General features: G+C 37.9%; 1 protein-coding gene across 1 annotated transcript in view; it reads right to left on the reverse strand.

The window, feature by feature from the left end:
- Positions 1–16,341, reverse strand: part of LY75 (lymphocyte antigen 75) — a 105,905-nt gene that overhangs the window by 23,014 nt on the left and 66,550 nt on the right. Inside the window, 6 exon segments of the mRNA NM_001184946.1 lie at positions 1,352–1,517; positions 5,535–5,761; positions 7,233–7,362; positions 14,466–14,626; positions 14,852–14,957; positions 16,067–16,206. Coding sequence (NP_001171875.1) covers positions 1,352–1,517; positions 5,535–5,761; positions 7,233–7,362; positions 14,466–14,626; positions 14,852–14,957; positions 16,067–16,206 — 930 coding nt within the window.

Here is a 16,341-nt window from a genome sequence, read left to right on the forward strand (position 1 = left end):
TAACTAAGAATTCATCTTCAAGTTTCCAGTTACTGATATCTTCTCTAACTTTAAAGGAACATTTTATGAAATACTTAATATTCTAAATAAGTTATTGCTTTAACTAAACGAACAGAAATAATTTAAAATCTGACATCTAGAAAATCTGAATTTGGCTCTTTTTTTCACTTTATGAAAAAGCCATGCATTAAAAAGATACAGAGATATGCTCGACTCAAAGCCAGTCAAACTGATTGAATATGTGATAAAGACCATTCAGTATTTCTCCCAGCCCACAGCAATTCCCTTTGTCTGTGAAGTAGTGTCTTCTTTCTAACCACAAAGCCACATGTGTGGGCCCCTGGAAGTTGTAAAACCACTTTCCTCTGACTGGGCTAGAAATGGCATATCTGACTCCAGCTGAGTCTATCAGCTCTCTCCAGATCTGAAAAGCAGAAGAGACAGTTCATCTCCAGCTATGGCTATAACTGAAAGCTGCAGAACTGCCATGTTTCGCCATGTACCATGTACACAGAGAAAGCACATGAAGAGTGGTATGTAGATCTACAGACAGAAACAGAAAGGAATCGCACAAGACAGCATCTCTGGTTTTCTGATTCCCTTTCCTCAAGAGGCTCAACTCTAACCCCTTTTTGAGGATATAATTTCCCTTTTAGCTTAAGCTAGTGTGAGCTAATTACTGTTACACCCAACCAAATGAATATTAACAGTGACTCATAAAAAAGAAATGTTAGTCCTTGACGATATGAATTATAAAAGAATTCCCACAAATATGTTTTCCATAAGAATATAAACACAAAATGTATGCAAAACGAGGCTAACAAGGACTTAAAACTCAAAGGTCAATTACTATTGTCACAAAGATAAAACATCTAAAATAACAAATTAATACAAAATAGGTCACATATAATTATTCTCAAATACAGATTTTCACAATAAATTTTTTGTAAAAAGGACATGATTATAATTGGTTTCTAACTTTAAAACCAGATTTGGAGTTCCCGTTGTGGCGCAGCGGTTAATGAATCCAACTAGGAACCCTGAGGTTGTGGGTTCGATCCCTGGCCTTGCTCAGTGGGTTAATGATCCGGCGTTGCCGTGAGCTGTGGTGTAGGTTGCAGATGTGGCTCAGATCCTGAGTTGCCATGGCTCTGGCGTAGGCCGGTGGCTACAGCTCCGATTGGACCCCTAGCCTGGAAACCTCCATATGCTGTGGGAGCGGCCCTAGAAAAGGCAAAAAGACAAAAAAAACCCCAAAAAACCCCAGATTTTATAAAACCATTCCTCTAAAATTCCACTACTCATGAGACTGGTAACAATTTAAGAATTAAAATATTTGAAATCACCATACTTCCTGGATAATAGCAAATAGCGCCTGGTTGTTTATCATCACAATCAAATGTTTTCCAGAATCCATCAGTGTCTAACACTACACAGTCTTCAAGTTGCTCATTGTTTTCAGCCCAGCGACTAAAATGAAGACGTTTCCCGTCTGACCAACCAAAGTTGAGTTCATCCTGTAAGATGCAGAAATATATTTTAAGTGGTATACTCATGTTTTCCCTAATGTATGATTTTGATCCTCAAGATCAATCTGTGCCTTTTACTTTGATCTTATATTTAGCATATATTTACACAGCACTTACTCTGTGAGAGACACTGTTCTAAGTGCTTTGCAAATATTAATTTAGATAAACCTCATAACAACCATATGAAATAGGTACTGTTATTACATCCACTTTATAGATGAGGAAGTTGAAGCCATGTAATGTGCGCAAAGTTACACAGTGTGTAAACTACACTGCTGGGATTCGAATCCAGGCCATCTGGCCCCAGAGTCCATGGTCTGAACCATTACGCTTTGATGCTCCCCACACAATTGGAACTTGGTTACTGGAGTGAGGACCACTGCCTCCACTGATTTTGTTAGAGACAACATGTGGTAGTGGAAAGAAATGGGCTTTGGAGCCAAGCATATCTAGTTTTGAATTCTAGTTTGGTCACTTATTAGCTTTTGATTGTGATATTACCATGCCAAGTTTCCATCCCCTCATCTATGAACTTAACCTTGTGCAATCAGTGAGGTAACATGGAAGACACACTACGTCAGTGGCCAGCTGGTACACAAGAAGAGTTACGTAGATGTTACCTCCCTTCCTCTTAAACCCTCAGGCCTTGGGGATCTCACGCCACTCTCTTCACACTTGTCTTTGAAGAGAAGCTTCCTCATTCTCTGGATCCTATGGTGGGCTAGGAATCTGTGTACATCCACCTTTACATCCTGACAAGGGCCTGACCACCCACCTGTCTCAAGAGAGGCTTGATAGGGTAGGTACAGAAGTGCAAGGGATGGACTGTGAAGTACAGGCCTGCCTGAGCTTCCCCATGATGCTGCCAGAGCACCAGGCTTTACACACTGACCTAGTGAGCTAAGCTTTCCTGAGGTCCAAGGCAATTTTGAACCACTGGTTTATTTGGAATATAGAGCAAAGGTCATACACAGTTTCCTTAGTGAACCCCAAAAAGCAAAGATGGTCAAATCTCAACACCACCAACTGTTTCATTCTGAACTATTCTCCACCAGAGTTCTAGTTGTAAACCTGTGGCCAGTTAATCTCTAAACCAAGTGGCCTCAACTGTGGCCCTTTGGATCTCTGATGTTGCTTGTACTGGAGGCTACCCTGGATTCCTTCCCCTTTGCTACACTCTCAACTAACCAGGTCCCTTTGGAACGTCTGTTCCACTCCCTCTAGCTCTTTGCTGAATACCAGATCTCTTTCCTCCCTCCCTCCCTCTCTGTTTCCCTTCCTCTCTCTCTTTTTTTTAAGGTGGCACCCAGGTTCCAAATCAGGGGTTAAATCAGGGGTCAAATCAAGGCTGTAGCTGCCAGCCTGCACTACAGCCACGGCAATGTGGGATCCCAGCTATGTCTGAGACCTACACCACAGCTCACAGCATCGTTGGATGATCCTTAACCCACTGAGTGAGGCCAGGGATCGAACCTGCGTCCTCATGGATACTAGTCAGATTTGTCAACCACTAAGTCACTACGGGAACTCCCAAGATCTCTTTCTTAAAACTGTAAGTATCTAATAAATTCTAGACCTTGATTGATCTTCATTAAAACCTGTCCTTTCCAACAGAAGAAAGTTCCTTTCAGCCTCCACAAGGGAAAGCTGTTTGTTATTTTAGTTGCAGACTCCAGGGCATTAGAATGAAGTAGTAGATATTTTTATCTCCTTCAGTCACTTCCTTTGAGGTTTATGCCCTTTTCATCACTGCAGATCTGCAGATGCTCTCTGACATTCACCAGGCACTTGGTCCCCTTGCCCCTCCCCAACATTCACTAAGGATCTGTCCCCATGTCTTGCTCTGTCCTCCTGGTCCACTAACTTAGGGATGTCTATGTTCATGAGAATGACTCACCCTATATCCAAGCCTTCTTGACTTCCTCTTCTGTGTACTTTCACTTCTATGTACTTGAGTGACCTGCTGCCACAGCCACCCTCTGGACATTTTATAACCCAGAACTGCTGCACTGCAGACATTGTAAACATGTCTCAGTTCAGGCCAACAACATTTCCTGCATGAATGTCTACAAGAAACTCTTAACTAAGTCTTCTATCCCTGGTTTTCCTCCCCTGACTCCTGCCCAGTAAAATTTTTCTCAAGTAAAAATCTCATTTTATTACTACCATGTTTAAAAATCTTTCAATACCTTCCTACAGCCTTCAGTGTAAAGTTTTATTTAATTATACCCTGCCATGTTCCAAATATTTGAGGCAGCTTATGAGATACATAATAAAGATCTACAGAGAACATGTTAAAGAACAAGAGGAAAAAAGAGAAACACAAGTGAAGACTGAAAATAGGACAAGAAAGAAGATCAGTATCATTAAGCGGGAGAAAAGAGTTAGAAAACTGCATGACCCCAATTGTCTTAAAAACAAATATGTGTACATAGAAAAATAACTCAAAGAACACATACCAAATTATTAAACCATATTTATCACTAGACACTGGGATTACTGGTAATTTGAATTTTATTCTTTTAAGTTATTATAACTATAATTTTTCTACAGTGACAATATTGCTTTGTTTCAAAAGGACTAAGGTGACTGAAACTAAGAAACATCACCCCCCCAGCCCCCCACAAGAGACATGATGATGGGTTTCACATAATGCCAAACACCAAAGAGAAAGGAGATAGAAGCAATGTTGTCAAGGAATTGATAGTGTGAGGTCTAGAGAGGCAGTTCAAGCTGATGATCTGACTTGATCTAAGGGTACATTTTAAAATCCAGAGTGTTAGAGAAACTATTTTTCAAGCAATTCTAAATGCTGTTTATTTTAACTGAGCTTCTGGTAAATGCTGATAGAAGTAAATCCAAAGTTTGTCTAAGATAACATTTATTTTGGAGTCTATTTTAAGGTTTTTTACCCATTCTCAGTTCAATTCGGATTTGTGCTAGGACTAAAGTGCCTTCAAGCACATTTTCTCTATGCAGTCCTAAAGCCATCTTGGTATTCTGAGAGTTATTCTACAGCCTATGTAACTCAGGTTTGCTTCATAAGGCAAGGACTTCTCTCTTCTACTTTGCCAACTACCTTCTCTCTGAGAGTGGATTAGGAACATTGGTCTAGGCAACATTTGTCTAACTAGGGCTTCAGCAGTCATGTGCTACACAGATACAGGGGGCAAAGTTCACATCACAATCTTTGTAAATGTCACCCCTTATCAGTGCATAATGTATGCAGCCTTATACACCAGCCCTGTATCTTACCCTCCAATACACCTTAGTGGGCAGAGTATCAAGTTATTACATAGAAGGCTTAGGAAAGAGGCAAAAGTGGCCCACAATGCTGAGAAGAATATTACAGCTTTACTAAAGAAGATTCCCTATTAATTATAGCCAAATGATTTAGTAGCATAAATATTCCTGCTTGTGCTACATGCATGTAGTTTAGTGTTGGGAATTAACAGAATAGGAGACTAGCATTCTTTGCTGGACTATGAAATGAATGAGAAGTACCCAAGACATCTATCCAGGATCAGGGCTTGAGATGTGGCAAAACACTATCCTAATCCCTTCGCGGAGTGGCTTAATTCACTCTGCTGATTCGGAAAGGGATACAAAGCTGTTTAATAACGTCCACAGGGCTTCCACTCACCAAACTCCACCTGATTTTTTAGTTCTCTTCCTCTCTTCTTTTCATTGGCTGAGGAGACATGGTAGCTTCTGATTCCAGCTCAGTATTTGATTAAAATGAATAAAAAGAGGTGCTCAGCTATATACGTCCACTAGAACTTTTTCTTAATCTAAGCAATAAAGCACCAGATCTTTCAACAGTGGAAAGATGACTGCCACTAAAAATTACATACCTCACAAAATTCATTCACTGGAGTAAGATTTTATGATCTCTGATTTCTTTTAGTTTGAAATGAGAGATGCTGTATGCAAAAAAAAAAAAAAAAAAAAAAAAAAATGTCACAATCTGTCACCCAATCCTGGCAGTTGGAACTGAAAACTTACATCATGACTGGAGAGTCCAATCCATAAAGAAGAGTTACGAAGGACCGCCTGCACAGTCAGGAAGGCCTGCTGGTGAGGGTCTGTGATGCTCACCAGGTGCATATTTTCTTTCTGACACTCCCGGAGAGCATCGGACCACGTCAGAGTCTTCAGGATTATTTTGTACAGATTGTTTCGATACTTCATAGTTTCTGAAGTATTGTGCAAGGTCTGTCCACTTTCAACTTCTGTGTGTAAGAGAAAAAAAAACACAAAAACCACCCACTCAGAAAGTCATGGGGCTTTTTTTCCTCTCAAATTTCTGCCTATAATAATGTATTTTAGACGTTTTTTATTTATTCATTTATTTTAGATTTTGGGTGGAAGAAACTGGGTATGTTTGACTATATACCTTAGGTAAAATATGTGAGCCACAAATTTGTTTCCTAACATTAGAATGAAATTGTGTTTCAGTTCACCTGATTTAGGAAAAAGAAAAACTATAAGTAAAATTAGCCTGCAGTAAGATTAACATTTCAGATTGGTGTCAAGTAACTCTTGTTTGAACTGCTTCAACAAGAGACAGTGTTAGGTTTCCCCTTACAAGTCTTTACCTGGGAGAGCTCCCATGAAAAACTGTACAAAGCCACCCGTAAGAGGATATATTTGAATAATTTCTCTAAAGTACCACTCTGAATAAGGCAGTTATTTAAAAGTATGAGACAAATAAGCAGAGATTAATTGAGCAAAAAGTTGTTCAGAAGCACAGGGATTAACTACCTAAGGTTCTTGTTACATGACAAAGATTTTTTTTTTTGAATGATTTGTTAAAAACCTATCCTGATCAATGGAAACAATTTAATCCTTTAAAAATAACTTTCTGAAAATACAGATGATTCCTACTTTAAGTACATATTTTATTTTTATTTGGATTATAGGAAGGCATAGACAGTGGTCCATTTCAATGCTTCACATCCTTTATTTATTTATTTTTTAGTGTTAAATTTAACTGTGAATGTTTATACTGGTCTCAGTTAAAAACATTAAGTTTTTCTCCAACTTTATTTGTGATAGAAAGTAAAATCTGAAAAATTCCAGAGTAGAAAGGAGAACAGGAGTTCTTGTCGTAGTGCAGTGGAAATGAATCTGATTAGGAACTGTGAGATTGCAGGTTCGGCCCCTGGCCTCATTCAGTGGGTTAAAGATTCGATGTTGCCTTGAGCCATGGTATAGTTTGCAGACATGGCTCAGATTCTGCATTGCCTTGGCTGTGGTATAGGCTGGCAGCTGTAGCTCTGATTCAACCCCTAGCCTGGGAACCTCCATATGCTGCTGGTGTGGCCCTTAAAAAAAAAAAAAAGGAGGATAAAATGTAACCATAACTTATTATTAACAAATTCCAATGGACAATTTTTTCCCCGCACCTGAAGCACGTGAAAGTTCCCGGGACGAGCTGCAGCAATATTGGATCCTTAATCTACTGAGTCACAAGGAAACTTTCTTGGATACTTAATTTTGATATTTAAGTATGGCAATGATCTTGAAAAAAAATCACATTCCATTTGAGCTCATCTGACTCACTGAGTCAATACAGATTTAGTCATGTTGAAATGTTAAGGAAGCTATATGATTATAAATTAATATTAATTCATTTACAAGATTCTTTGTGAAAAAGTGTTATACATAAAGTACCAATGTTATCTAAATAATATCCTATACCTGAATATTTCTGACAGAGAGACAGAGTATGATGTTCACCGCAGGAAGTAAAATTCCATGTCCCAGTGAAAGGTGACTTTTGGAGGTTGAGCAATAGAGCACAGTGGTAGGATGACTCTTCATCAAAAATCTACACAAAAAGGCAAAGATATACAAGCAATTGTGAAACTAACAGTCTCAAGATCCCAGCAAGAGAACTTTATATTGCAAATTGGATTTTTTTTTCTCCTGTAAAAAAATCTGTTAAGAAACTGACCATGAAATCACCAAGAAAATCCTGATAAACTTTCAAAACATAGGGGAAGGGCAATTAACTTTAGAGATTATAAAACAAAATACTAGCAATACTGACAAATATATATTCAAAACATAAAGAAAAAATGTTAGAAATAAGAGGAAAACACATTTACAGTAATATTTAACAGTCTGTTCTCACTCCTAAAATTTCAAGCAAGCAAAAAAGTAATGACAATTAATTCAACTTATTAGATGTTTATAAACTTTTTATAATGACAAATGGTGTCCCACACAATAGGAAATTCACTTAAAGATTTTTTGTCTTGGTCTTTTGTCTTTTTAGGGCCTCACTAGCAGCATATGGAGGTTCCCAGGCTAGGGCTGGAATCAGAGCTGTAGCTGCCAGACTATGCTACAGCCACAGAAACACGGGATCAGAGTAGGCTTCTGGGACCTACACTACAGCTCATAGCAACACTGAATCCTTAACACACTGAGAGAGGCCAGGGATCGAACCTGCATCCCCATGGATCCTAGTCAGGTTCATTAACCACTGAGCCATGACAGGAACTCTAAAGCTTTGATCCTATACTAGTCACTATAAAAAATCCATAAATAAAGGTATCTATCTAGCTTTCATTCTCTGACCACAAATCAATAACATTAGACATGAAAATTGATTCAAAGTATACTTTCTGTATACTCTGCTGTACATTGGAAATATCATATGCAGGAAAATAAGAAAAATGAGCTTATCCCAGGAGCTACAGATTAAAAAAATCCACATACTCACATGCTATTCCATAATCATTAAACCAAAAATGAAATAATTACAGGAAAGAATTATAATTACAAGAGATATGAGTAAAATGCTATGAAGGTAAAACGGTATTATTAAATATGTTCTGATTTTAAAAGGAAAGATGTCCAACATCCACACGATAAAAACTCTTACTAAAGTGGGTATAGAGGGAACATACCTTAACACAATAAAAGTCATTTAACAAACCTACAGTCAATATAACACTCAACAGAGAAAAGATGAAAGCCTTCCTTCCAAAATCTGGAACAAGACAAGGATGCCCACTCTCACCAATTTTACTCAATGTAGTATTAGAAGTCCTAGTCACAGCAATCAGACAAACAAAAGAAATAAAAGGTATTTAAATTGGAAGAAAAGAGGTAAAATTGTCACTCTATGCAAATAACATTATACTAGATATAGAAAGCCCTAAGGACTCCACACAAAAACTACTTGAACTGATCAATGAATTCAGCAAAGTAGCAGGAACTATAACAAACAATCCAAAAATTTATACGGAACCATAAAAGACCCAGAATTGCTAAAGCAATCCTGAGGAAAAACAAAACAAACAAAAAAAAAACAAACCAAAAAACAAGCAGGAGAATTAACCTGCAGACTTCAGACAATATTACAAAGCTACAGCAATCAGTGTGGTACTGGTATCAAAACAGACATACAGACCAATGGAACAGAACAGAGAACTGAGAAATAAACTCAGACAACTATGGTCAATTAATCTTAGACAAAGGAGGCAAGAATATTAAATGGGAAAAAGAAAATCTCTTCAGCAAGTGTTGCTGATAAAACTGGATAGCTGCATGTAAATCAATGAAAGTAGAATATACCCTCACACCATGTATAAAAATAAACTCAAAATGGCTTAAAGACTTAAAATAAGACAAGATACCATCAAACTCCTAGAAAAGAACATAGGCAAAACATTCTCAGACATCAGTGGTATAAATGTTTTCTTAGGTCAGTCTCCCAAGGTAGCAGAAATAAGAACAAAAATAAAACAATGGGACCTAATCAAACTGACAAGCTTTTGCACAGCAAAGGAAAAAAAGACAACCTATGGAATGGGAGAAAATAGTTTCAAACAATGCAACTGACAAAGGCTTAATCTTTAAAATATACAAACAGCTTATACAACTCAACAGCAAAAAACCAACAATCCAATTGAAGAATGGGAAGAAGACCTGAATAGACATTTCTCCAAAGAAGACATACAAATGGCCAACAGGCACATGAAAACATGCTCAACATCACTAATTATTAGAGAAATGCAAATAAAAACTATAATGAGGTACCAACTCACACCTGTCAGAATGGCCATCATTAACAAGTCAACAAATAACAAATGCTGGAGAGTGTGTAGAGAAAAGGGACTCCTCCTACACTGTTGGTGGGAATGTAAGTTGGTACTACCACTATGGAAAACAGTATGGAGGTATCTTGGAAAACTAAATGTAGAACTACCATACAACCAAGCAATCCCATTCCAGGACATATATCCATACAAAATTTTCACTGAAAAAGATACATGCACCCCTATGTTCAATGCAGTGCCATTCACAATAGCCAAGACATGGAAACAATCTAAGTGCCCACTGACAGATGAATGGATTAAGATGTGGTACATACACACAATGGAATATTATTACTCAGCCATAAAAAAGAACAAAATAATGCCATCTGCAGCAACATGGATGGAACTAGAGACTCTCATACTAAGTGGAGAAAGTCAGAAAGAGAAAGACAAATACCATATGATATCACTTATATCTGGAAACCAATATATGGCACAAATGAACCTATCTACAGAAAAGAAACAAACTCACGGACTTTGTGAGAACAGACTTGTGGTTGCCAAGGGGGAGGGGGAGAGAGTGGGATAGACTGGGAGTTTGGGGTTAGTAGATGTAAACATTGCATTTGGAGGGAATAAGTAATGAGATCCTACTCTATAGCACAGGGAACTATGTCTAGTCACTTGTGACGGAACATAATAGAGGATAATGTGACAAATAGAATGTGTGTATATATACATGCATATATATGTATGACTGGGTCACTTTGCTGTACAGCAGAAACTGACACAATACTGTAAATCAACTATAACAGAAACAATAAAAATCTTAAAAAAAATAAAAGGAAAGATGAACTAAGAATTCAACATGAGGAGTTCCCGTCGTGGCGCAGTGGTTAACGAATCCGACTAGGAACCATGAGGTTGCGGGTTCGATCCCTGCCCTTGCTCAGTGGGTTAACGATCCGGCGTTGCCGTGAGCTGTGGTGTAGGTTGCAGACGCGGCTCGGATCCCGCGTTGCTGTGGCTCTGGCGTAGGCCGGCGGCTACAGCTCGATTCGACCCCTAGCCTAGGAACCTCCATATGCCATGGGAGCAGCCCAAAGAAATAGCAAAAAGACAAAAAAAAAAAAAAAAAAAAGAATTCAACATGAGATTTAAAATCAGCAAAAACATAAGCTCCAAGAAAAAGAGTATAGAAAAATGCAGTAGTATTCACATACATAAAGCAATAGCAGAAGGTGGAGAAGGGGGAGGAAAAAAAATAACACACACTAGTTTTTGTAAAAAATCTAAATAAGAAAATTAAAAACAAAAAAAGATATGGAGGTTTTTTTTTTTTTTTGTCTTTATTTTATTTTATTTTATTTTTTTTTGTTTTTTTGTCTTTTTGTTGTTGTTTTTGTTGCTATTTCTTGGGCCGCTCCCGCGGCATATGGAGGTTCCCAGGCTAGGGGTCCAATCGGAGCTATAGCCGCCGGCCTACGCCAGAGCCACAGCAACACGGGATCCGAGCCCGTCTGCAACCTACACCACAGCTCACGGCAACACCGGATCGTTAACCCACTGAGCAAGGGCAGGGACCGAACCCGCAACCTCATGGTTCCTAGTCGGATTCGTTAACCACTGCGCCATGACAGGAACTCCTACAACTTTAATACATTTGAAAATTGTAATGAAATAGACAACTTTCTTGAAAAGTACAAATTAGCATAACTGTTATAAGGAGGAGAAACACCAAAAGGTACCAGTAACTTTGGAGGATATTGAAAATTAATAATCGCTTATTTTAAAAACTATGTGTCAGGTAGGTGCTAAAAGCTTTAAGTGAATTATCTTTAATTCTCACATTGTTTTGTAAGTACAACAGTATTGGAACTTACGGACGAAAAACTGACACTTAAGAAAACTTAAATGAACTTCCAAAAGCATGCTAAATGGCTGAATGGAATTCAAACACAGGCAATCTGACTCTAGAATTTAGCTTTCAACTACTGCCCCAAATCCCTTTGTTATTAAAGAATGATCTCTGAAAGGGTTCTAATGTCACATATTTGTATTTAGTTCCTTCAAACTTAAAGGAAAAGATAATTTCCCAGGCTGAGTTATAATTTCCAAACAGAAAGGCAGAAAACTACACAGTTTATCTTTGAAACTGACATCAGAAAAAAAAAAAAAAAACCTGACAATATGTCATAAAAAGTTAACTCTATGAACAGAGTTTAAAACATTCCCAAATGAAATTCTAGCCAATCCAATTTGGTATAATAGGAAAATATTAATACACTCTGAGCAACCAGATTTTAAAGAAGATAAAAATGGTTTAATATAACATCTATTAATGTATTATACCACTTGTCAATAGGCCTAATGGGCAAACCTATATGATAATTTCACCAGATGTTATAAACAAGTTTTAGAAAAGCCACTACTTACTCCTGAATAAAAATTCTAAGTCAGCAAGTTATAAAACAATGTATCTTAAACACAAAATCCACATCAAATATGGTAATGAAAGATTTCAGACGGTCCCATTAAAGTCTAGATCAAGTCTAGGTACTTAACATCATTCTGAGAGTCCTACCATATGCAGTGAAGCAAGAACTGTTATTTGCAAATTATGATTATCTAATTAGAAAACCCAAGAAAATCTAGTGAAAAACTCTGAGAATAAGACCTTTTGGAGTTCCTGTCGTGGCGCAGTGGTTAACGAATCCGACTAGGAACCATGAGGTTGTGGATTCAATCCCTGGCCTTGCTCAGTGGGTTAAGGATCTGGCGTTGCTGTGAGCTGTGGTGTAGGTCACAGACGCAGCTTGGATCTCATGTTGCTGTGGCTCTGGCGTAGGCTGGTGGCTACAGCTCTGATTCGACCCCTAGCCTGGGAACCTCCATATGCTGCAAGAGTGGCCCAAGAAAATGGTAAAAAAAAAAAAAAAAAAAAAAAAAAAGAAACCATCGGTGATAAAATACTAAGTGAGAAAAGTAGCTACAATAGTACATATGATGATCTTATCTATGTCAAGAAGATAATGTATAGAAAAGCCCTAGATGAAAAAATTGCTGAAATGCTCATTGTGATTTCCCAGATTAGGGTTCAAATATGATTTGAGACACATTTAATAGGTCATGAAATCAGTTCAGGGGATCTTGATTCGTTTGTGATAAGGACATAAGAAAGCATAATGGGAGTTCCCGTCGTGGCGCAGTGGTTAACGAATCCGACTAAGAACCATGAGGTTGCGGGTTCGGTCCCTGCCCTTGCTCAGTGGGTTAACGATCCGGCGTTGCCGTGAGCTGTGGTGTAGGTTGCAGACGCGGCTCGGATCCCGCGTTGCTGTGGCTCTGGCGAGGCCGGTGGCTACAGCTCCATTGGACCCCTAGCCTGGGAACCTCCATATGCCGCGGGAGCGGCCCAAGAAATAGCAACAATAACAACAACAAAAAAAAGACAAAAGACAAAAGACAAAAAAAAAAAAAGAAAGCATATGGAGAGTAGATTGATTAGACTAGACCAGATTAGAAAGAAATATAAACTCTAAGGTATGTTCTGTTTCCTGAAACTTTTGTTTCAATTGACTATTATATCTATGTGCTGAATGGTGATTTAAATGTATTTTTACTATGGGTCACTGTTAAAAAGTTTAAAAGCTACCAGCCTATGTGGGATAGGGCTGATATTCTTCTTTGTTTATTCTATAACTTCCAACTTTCTTATAACAACCAAGCATTATTTTGATATTTACTTTGTACATAACTCCACACATTTTATTTATTTTTTTAATCTTTTATTTACTTATTTTGTCTTTTTAGGGCCACATTCATGGCATATGGAGGTTCCCAGGCTAGGGATCAAATCAGAGCTGTAGCTGCCAGCCTACACCACAGCCACAGTAATGTGGGATCTGAGCTGTGTCTACAACCTACACCACAGCTCCTGGCAACACTGGATCCTTAACCCACTGAGTGAGGCCAGGGATTAAACCTGCCTCCTTATGGATACTAGCCGGGTTTGTTAACCACTGAGCCACAATGGGAACTCCAACTACACACATTTTAGAGTTCCCTTGGTTGCCACCAATGTCAACCTTGAGCAAAATTACAATGCATCAGAACATTAGTTGATATTGTCTGAGATATGTTTTTGGAGTTCAGCTTTAAAGTTGTTCTCTTAACCTTTGCTTTTAGTACAAAAGGTGGTTTGTATCCAGCAAATAAGGAAGACAGAAGCAGTGGGTAGCAACATCATGGTATAGGCAACTACTGTTAATATAATGCCTTCTTCCCCTCTATAGCTTCTTTACATTTAGCACTTAGAGAAAAATGATCCGTAATCACTAATTTTGTACTTTTTACCTCAGGAGACTGAAGCTGACAGCTCCAAATTCCAAGATGATAAGTAAAACATTTATATTAGCTTTTATTTGCAACTCACTACCTGATGGTTTTTACATGGTTATGAAATAAGTGCTATGAAATCATGCTACTATGAAAAGCTAAAGCAACGATGCAAAGGCTGGGGACGCTCCTGCTGTTGTTGTTGTTCTTGTGACAGCTTTGTTGAAATAATTCATAGATGGTAATTCACTCATTTAAAGCATATATTCTACAGTTATTAGCATATCACAGAGTTGTGCAACCATCACGCCCAATCAATTTTAGAACATTTTCAACACCCTAGAAAGAAACCTTATATACTTTAGCCATCACCCCCAATCCTTCCATCCTCCTTAGCCTCTGGCAACCACTCATTGAATTTCTATCTTTATAGATTTGCCTCTTCAGGACATTTTATATAAATGGACACATAAAATAGGCCCTTGTTCTTAATCCAATAACTTACGAAAGATATAAGTATTTCATAGAGCTACATAACCTTTACCTTTGTTGGTATTCTCAGCCGTCGACCAACCAGTAGTGGGTGAAAGTTACTGTATATAAGCTCTCTGTTATCCATCCATTTGTTTATCTTTTCATAGGCAGTCCAGCGCAAACCAATCCATAAAGTATCTTCTGTGTCCGGAAGCAAATGTGTAATAAAATCTGTCAGAAAAAAATTAAAAAAAAAAGCATTTGACTTATTCAAATTAAAGATGTACTAAAAATGTCAATGAATACCTCTTGCTTATCTAACCACCAAGATAGTCTTTCACTTACTCTGAAAAAAAGTAATTTAATATTATTTTGATATGTTAATTCTCCACAGCCTCCCAACATGAACTTAGCCCCCAGATAAGAATAAAATATGTTTACAAATAATTCTGCTACCTTGTTCTCTCTGGCTCAGCACTGAAGGAAGGGTGCCACCATACGTATGGCAAACATCACTGGCTTCAGAAAATGTGAGAGACTGGGGTTTGAGCTTTAAAAAACACTGCAAACAAAGAACAAATATGAAGTATGAGAGCCTAGACATGAGAAATCTCATTTAAGAAGAAGATGCCTCACCTTTTAGTGGGTTTTCTATCTGTGAGATAACGGAAATTTACAAAGCAGTACCGTAAGAACGCAGATCTACATTCTATACTGAGTAGTCTTCATACTATTTTTCTAAAATCTTCTATTTATTGAGTACTTCCTTGTGCTAAACACCTTGCACAGTATTATCTCATTTCGTCCTCATAACAAATGGGAAAACTGAGGCACAGGAATGTTAAGTTTACCAGTAAGTAAAATAGCCATAGAATGGTACAGCTAACATTTAGACTCTGATCCATCTGATTTCAAATATGCACTGTTCATCATTTATATAAAAATCATATTTTAAAGAAATCAGCCCCCAATCTCTTGGAAGCCTTAAGTTAGGATGGCAGACCAGAAAGAGAAAAGAAGCCTGGTTTGCAAGACTTCACAGAGTTTCCACACCAACCCCAGCCTGCTTAACTTCAAATTTCTTTTATGTGAGAGAATAAATGCTTTAGCACACTGTAGCAATCTCTCTTTTTAGCAGCCAAATGCATTTCCTAAGAGATACATATACCAATATGAATTATGCATCTCAGAAAGGCAACTATAGAATGCAGCATTTCCCTATTTAATCTTAAACCCTGCTTTGGAGGCAAGATCAATGATTAACATTTTGTTAGCATATGTGTATGTTCCCAAAAAAGTAGTTTGGGAAAAATGCTGGTCTAATATGATTGGTAAATGCTGCTTGGGAGTTTTCCTTAAGGGGGAAAATTTATCAACCAGAAAATAAGTCAGTTTCCTGACTATTCAATGTACTACTATTCATTGAAAGATCAACTTCAGCAATTTCGATGTTAGTAGCAACGCAATGGAGCATGGTACTCTGAAAGGCCTATAGGCATAGTGAACTTGAGAGTTAACTTGGTTTCTGAAAATGTAGACACTCAGGTGAGATATTGTAACATGCAGAGTGTATCTGAATGAAGTTATCTGGTGAGATGCCTTTCTGCCACAGCCCATGTAATCATCATGAAAGCAATCACTATTTGCACAATGTAGCAATTCTCTCCTTACCTTATTCTGAAAAGCAATCCAATCTCCGGAGCACTGTATTTTAGCTCCAGAATCTGGACTATATTTCTCTAATGAAGATACATTATATTTTTCACAGATGAAAGGCAACTTGGTACTACAGTCAACTGGTTTATTTAAGTCTGAGAAATGAAAAATAGGAGACTGTGGTGAGAATTTTCCATTCAGCACACATAGAAAACAAACTGATGGTTACCGAAGGGCAAAGAGGAGGAGGGATAAATTAGGAGGTTAGGCTTAACAGATACCCACTACCA

This window comes from Sus scrofa, chromosome 15 (genome assembly GCF_000003025.6).
Source record: "Sus scrofa isolate TJ Tabasco breed Duroc chromosome 15, Sscrofa11.1, whole genome shotgun sequence".
In the NCBI taxonomy this organism is placed as follows: domain Eukaryota; kingdom Metazoa; phylum Chordata; class Mammalia; order Artiodactyla; family Suidae; genus Sus; species Sus scrofa.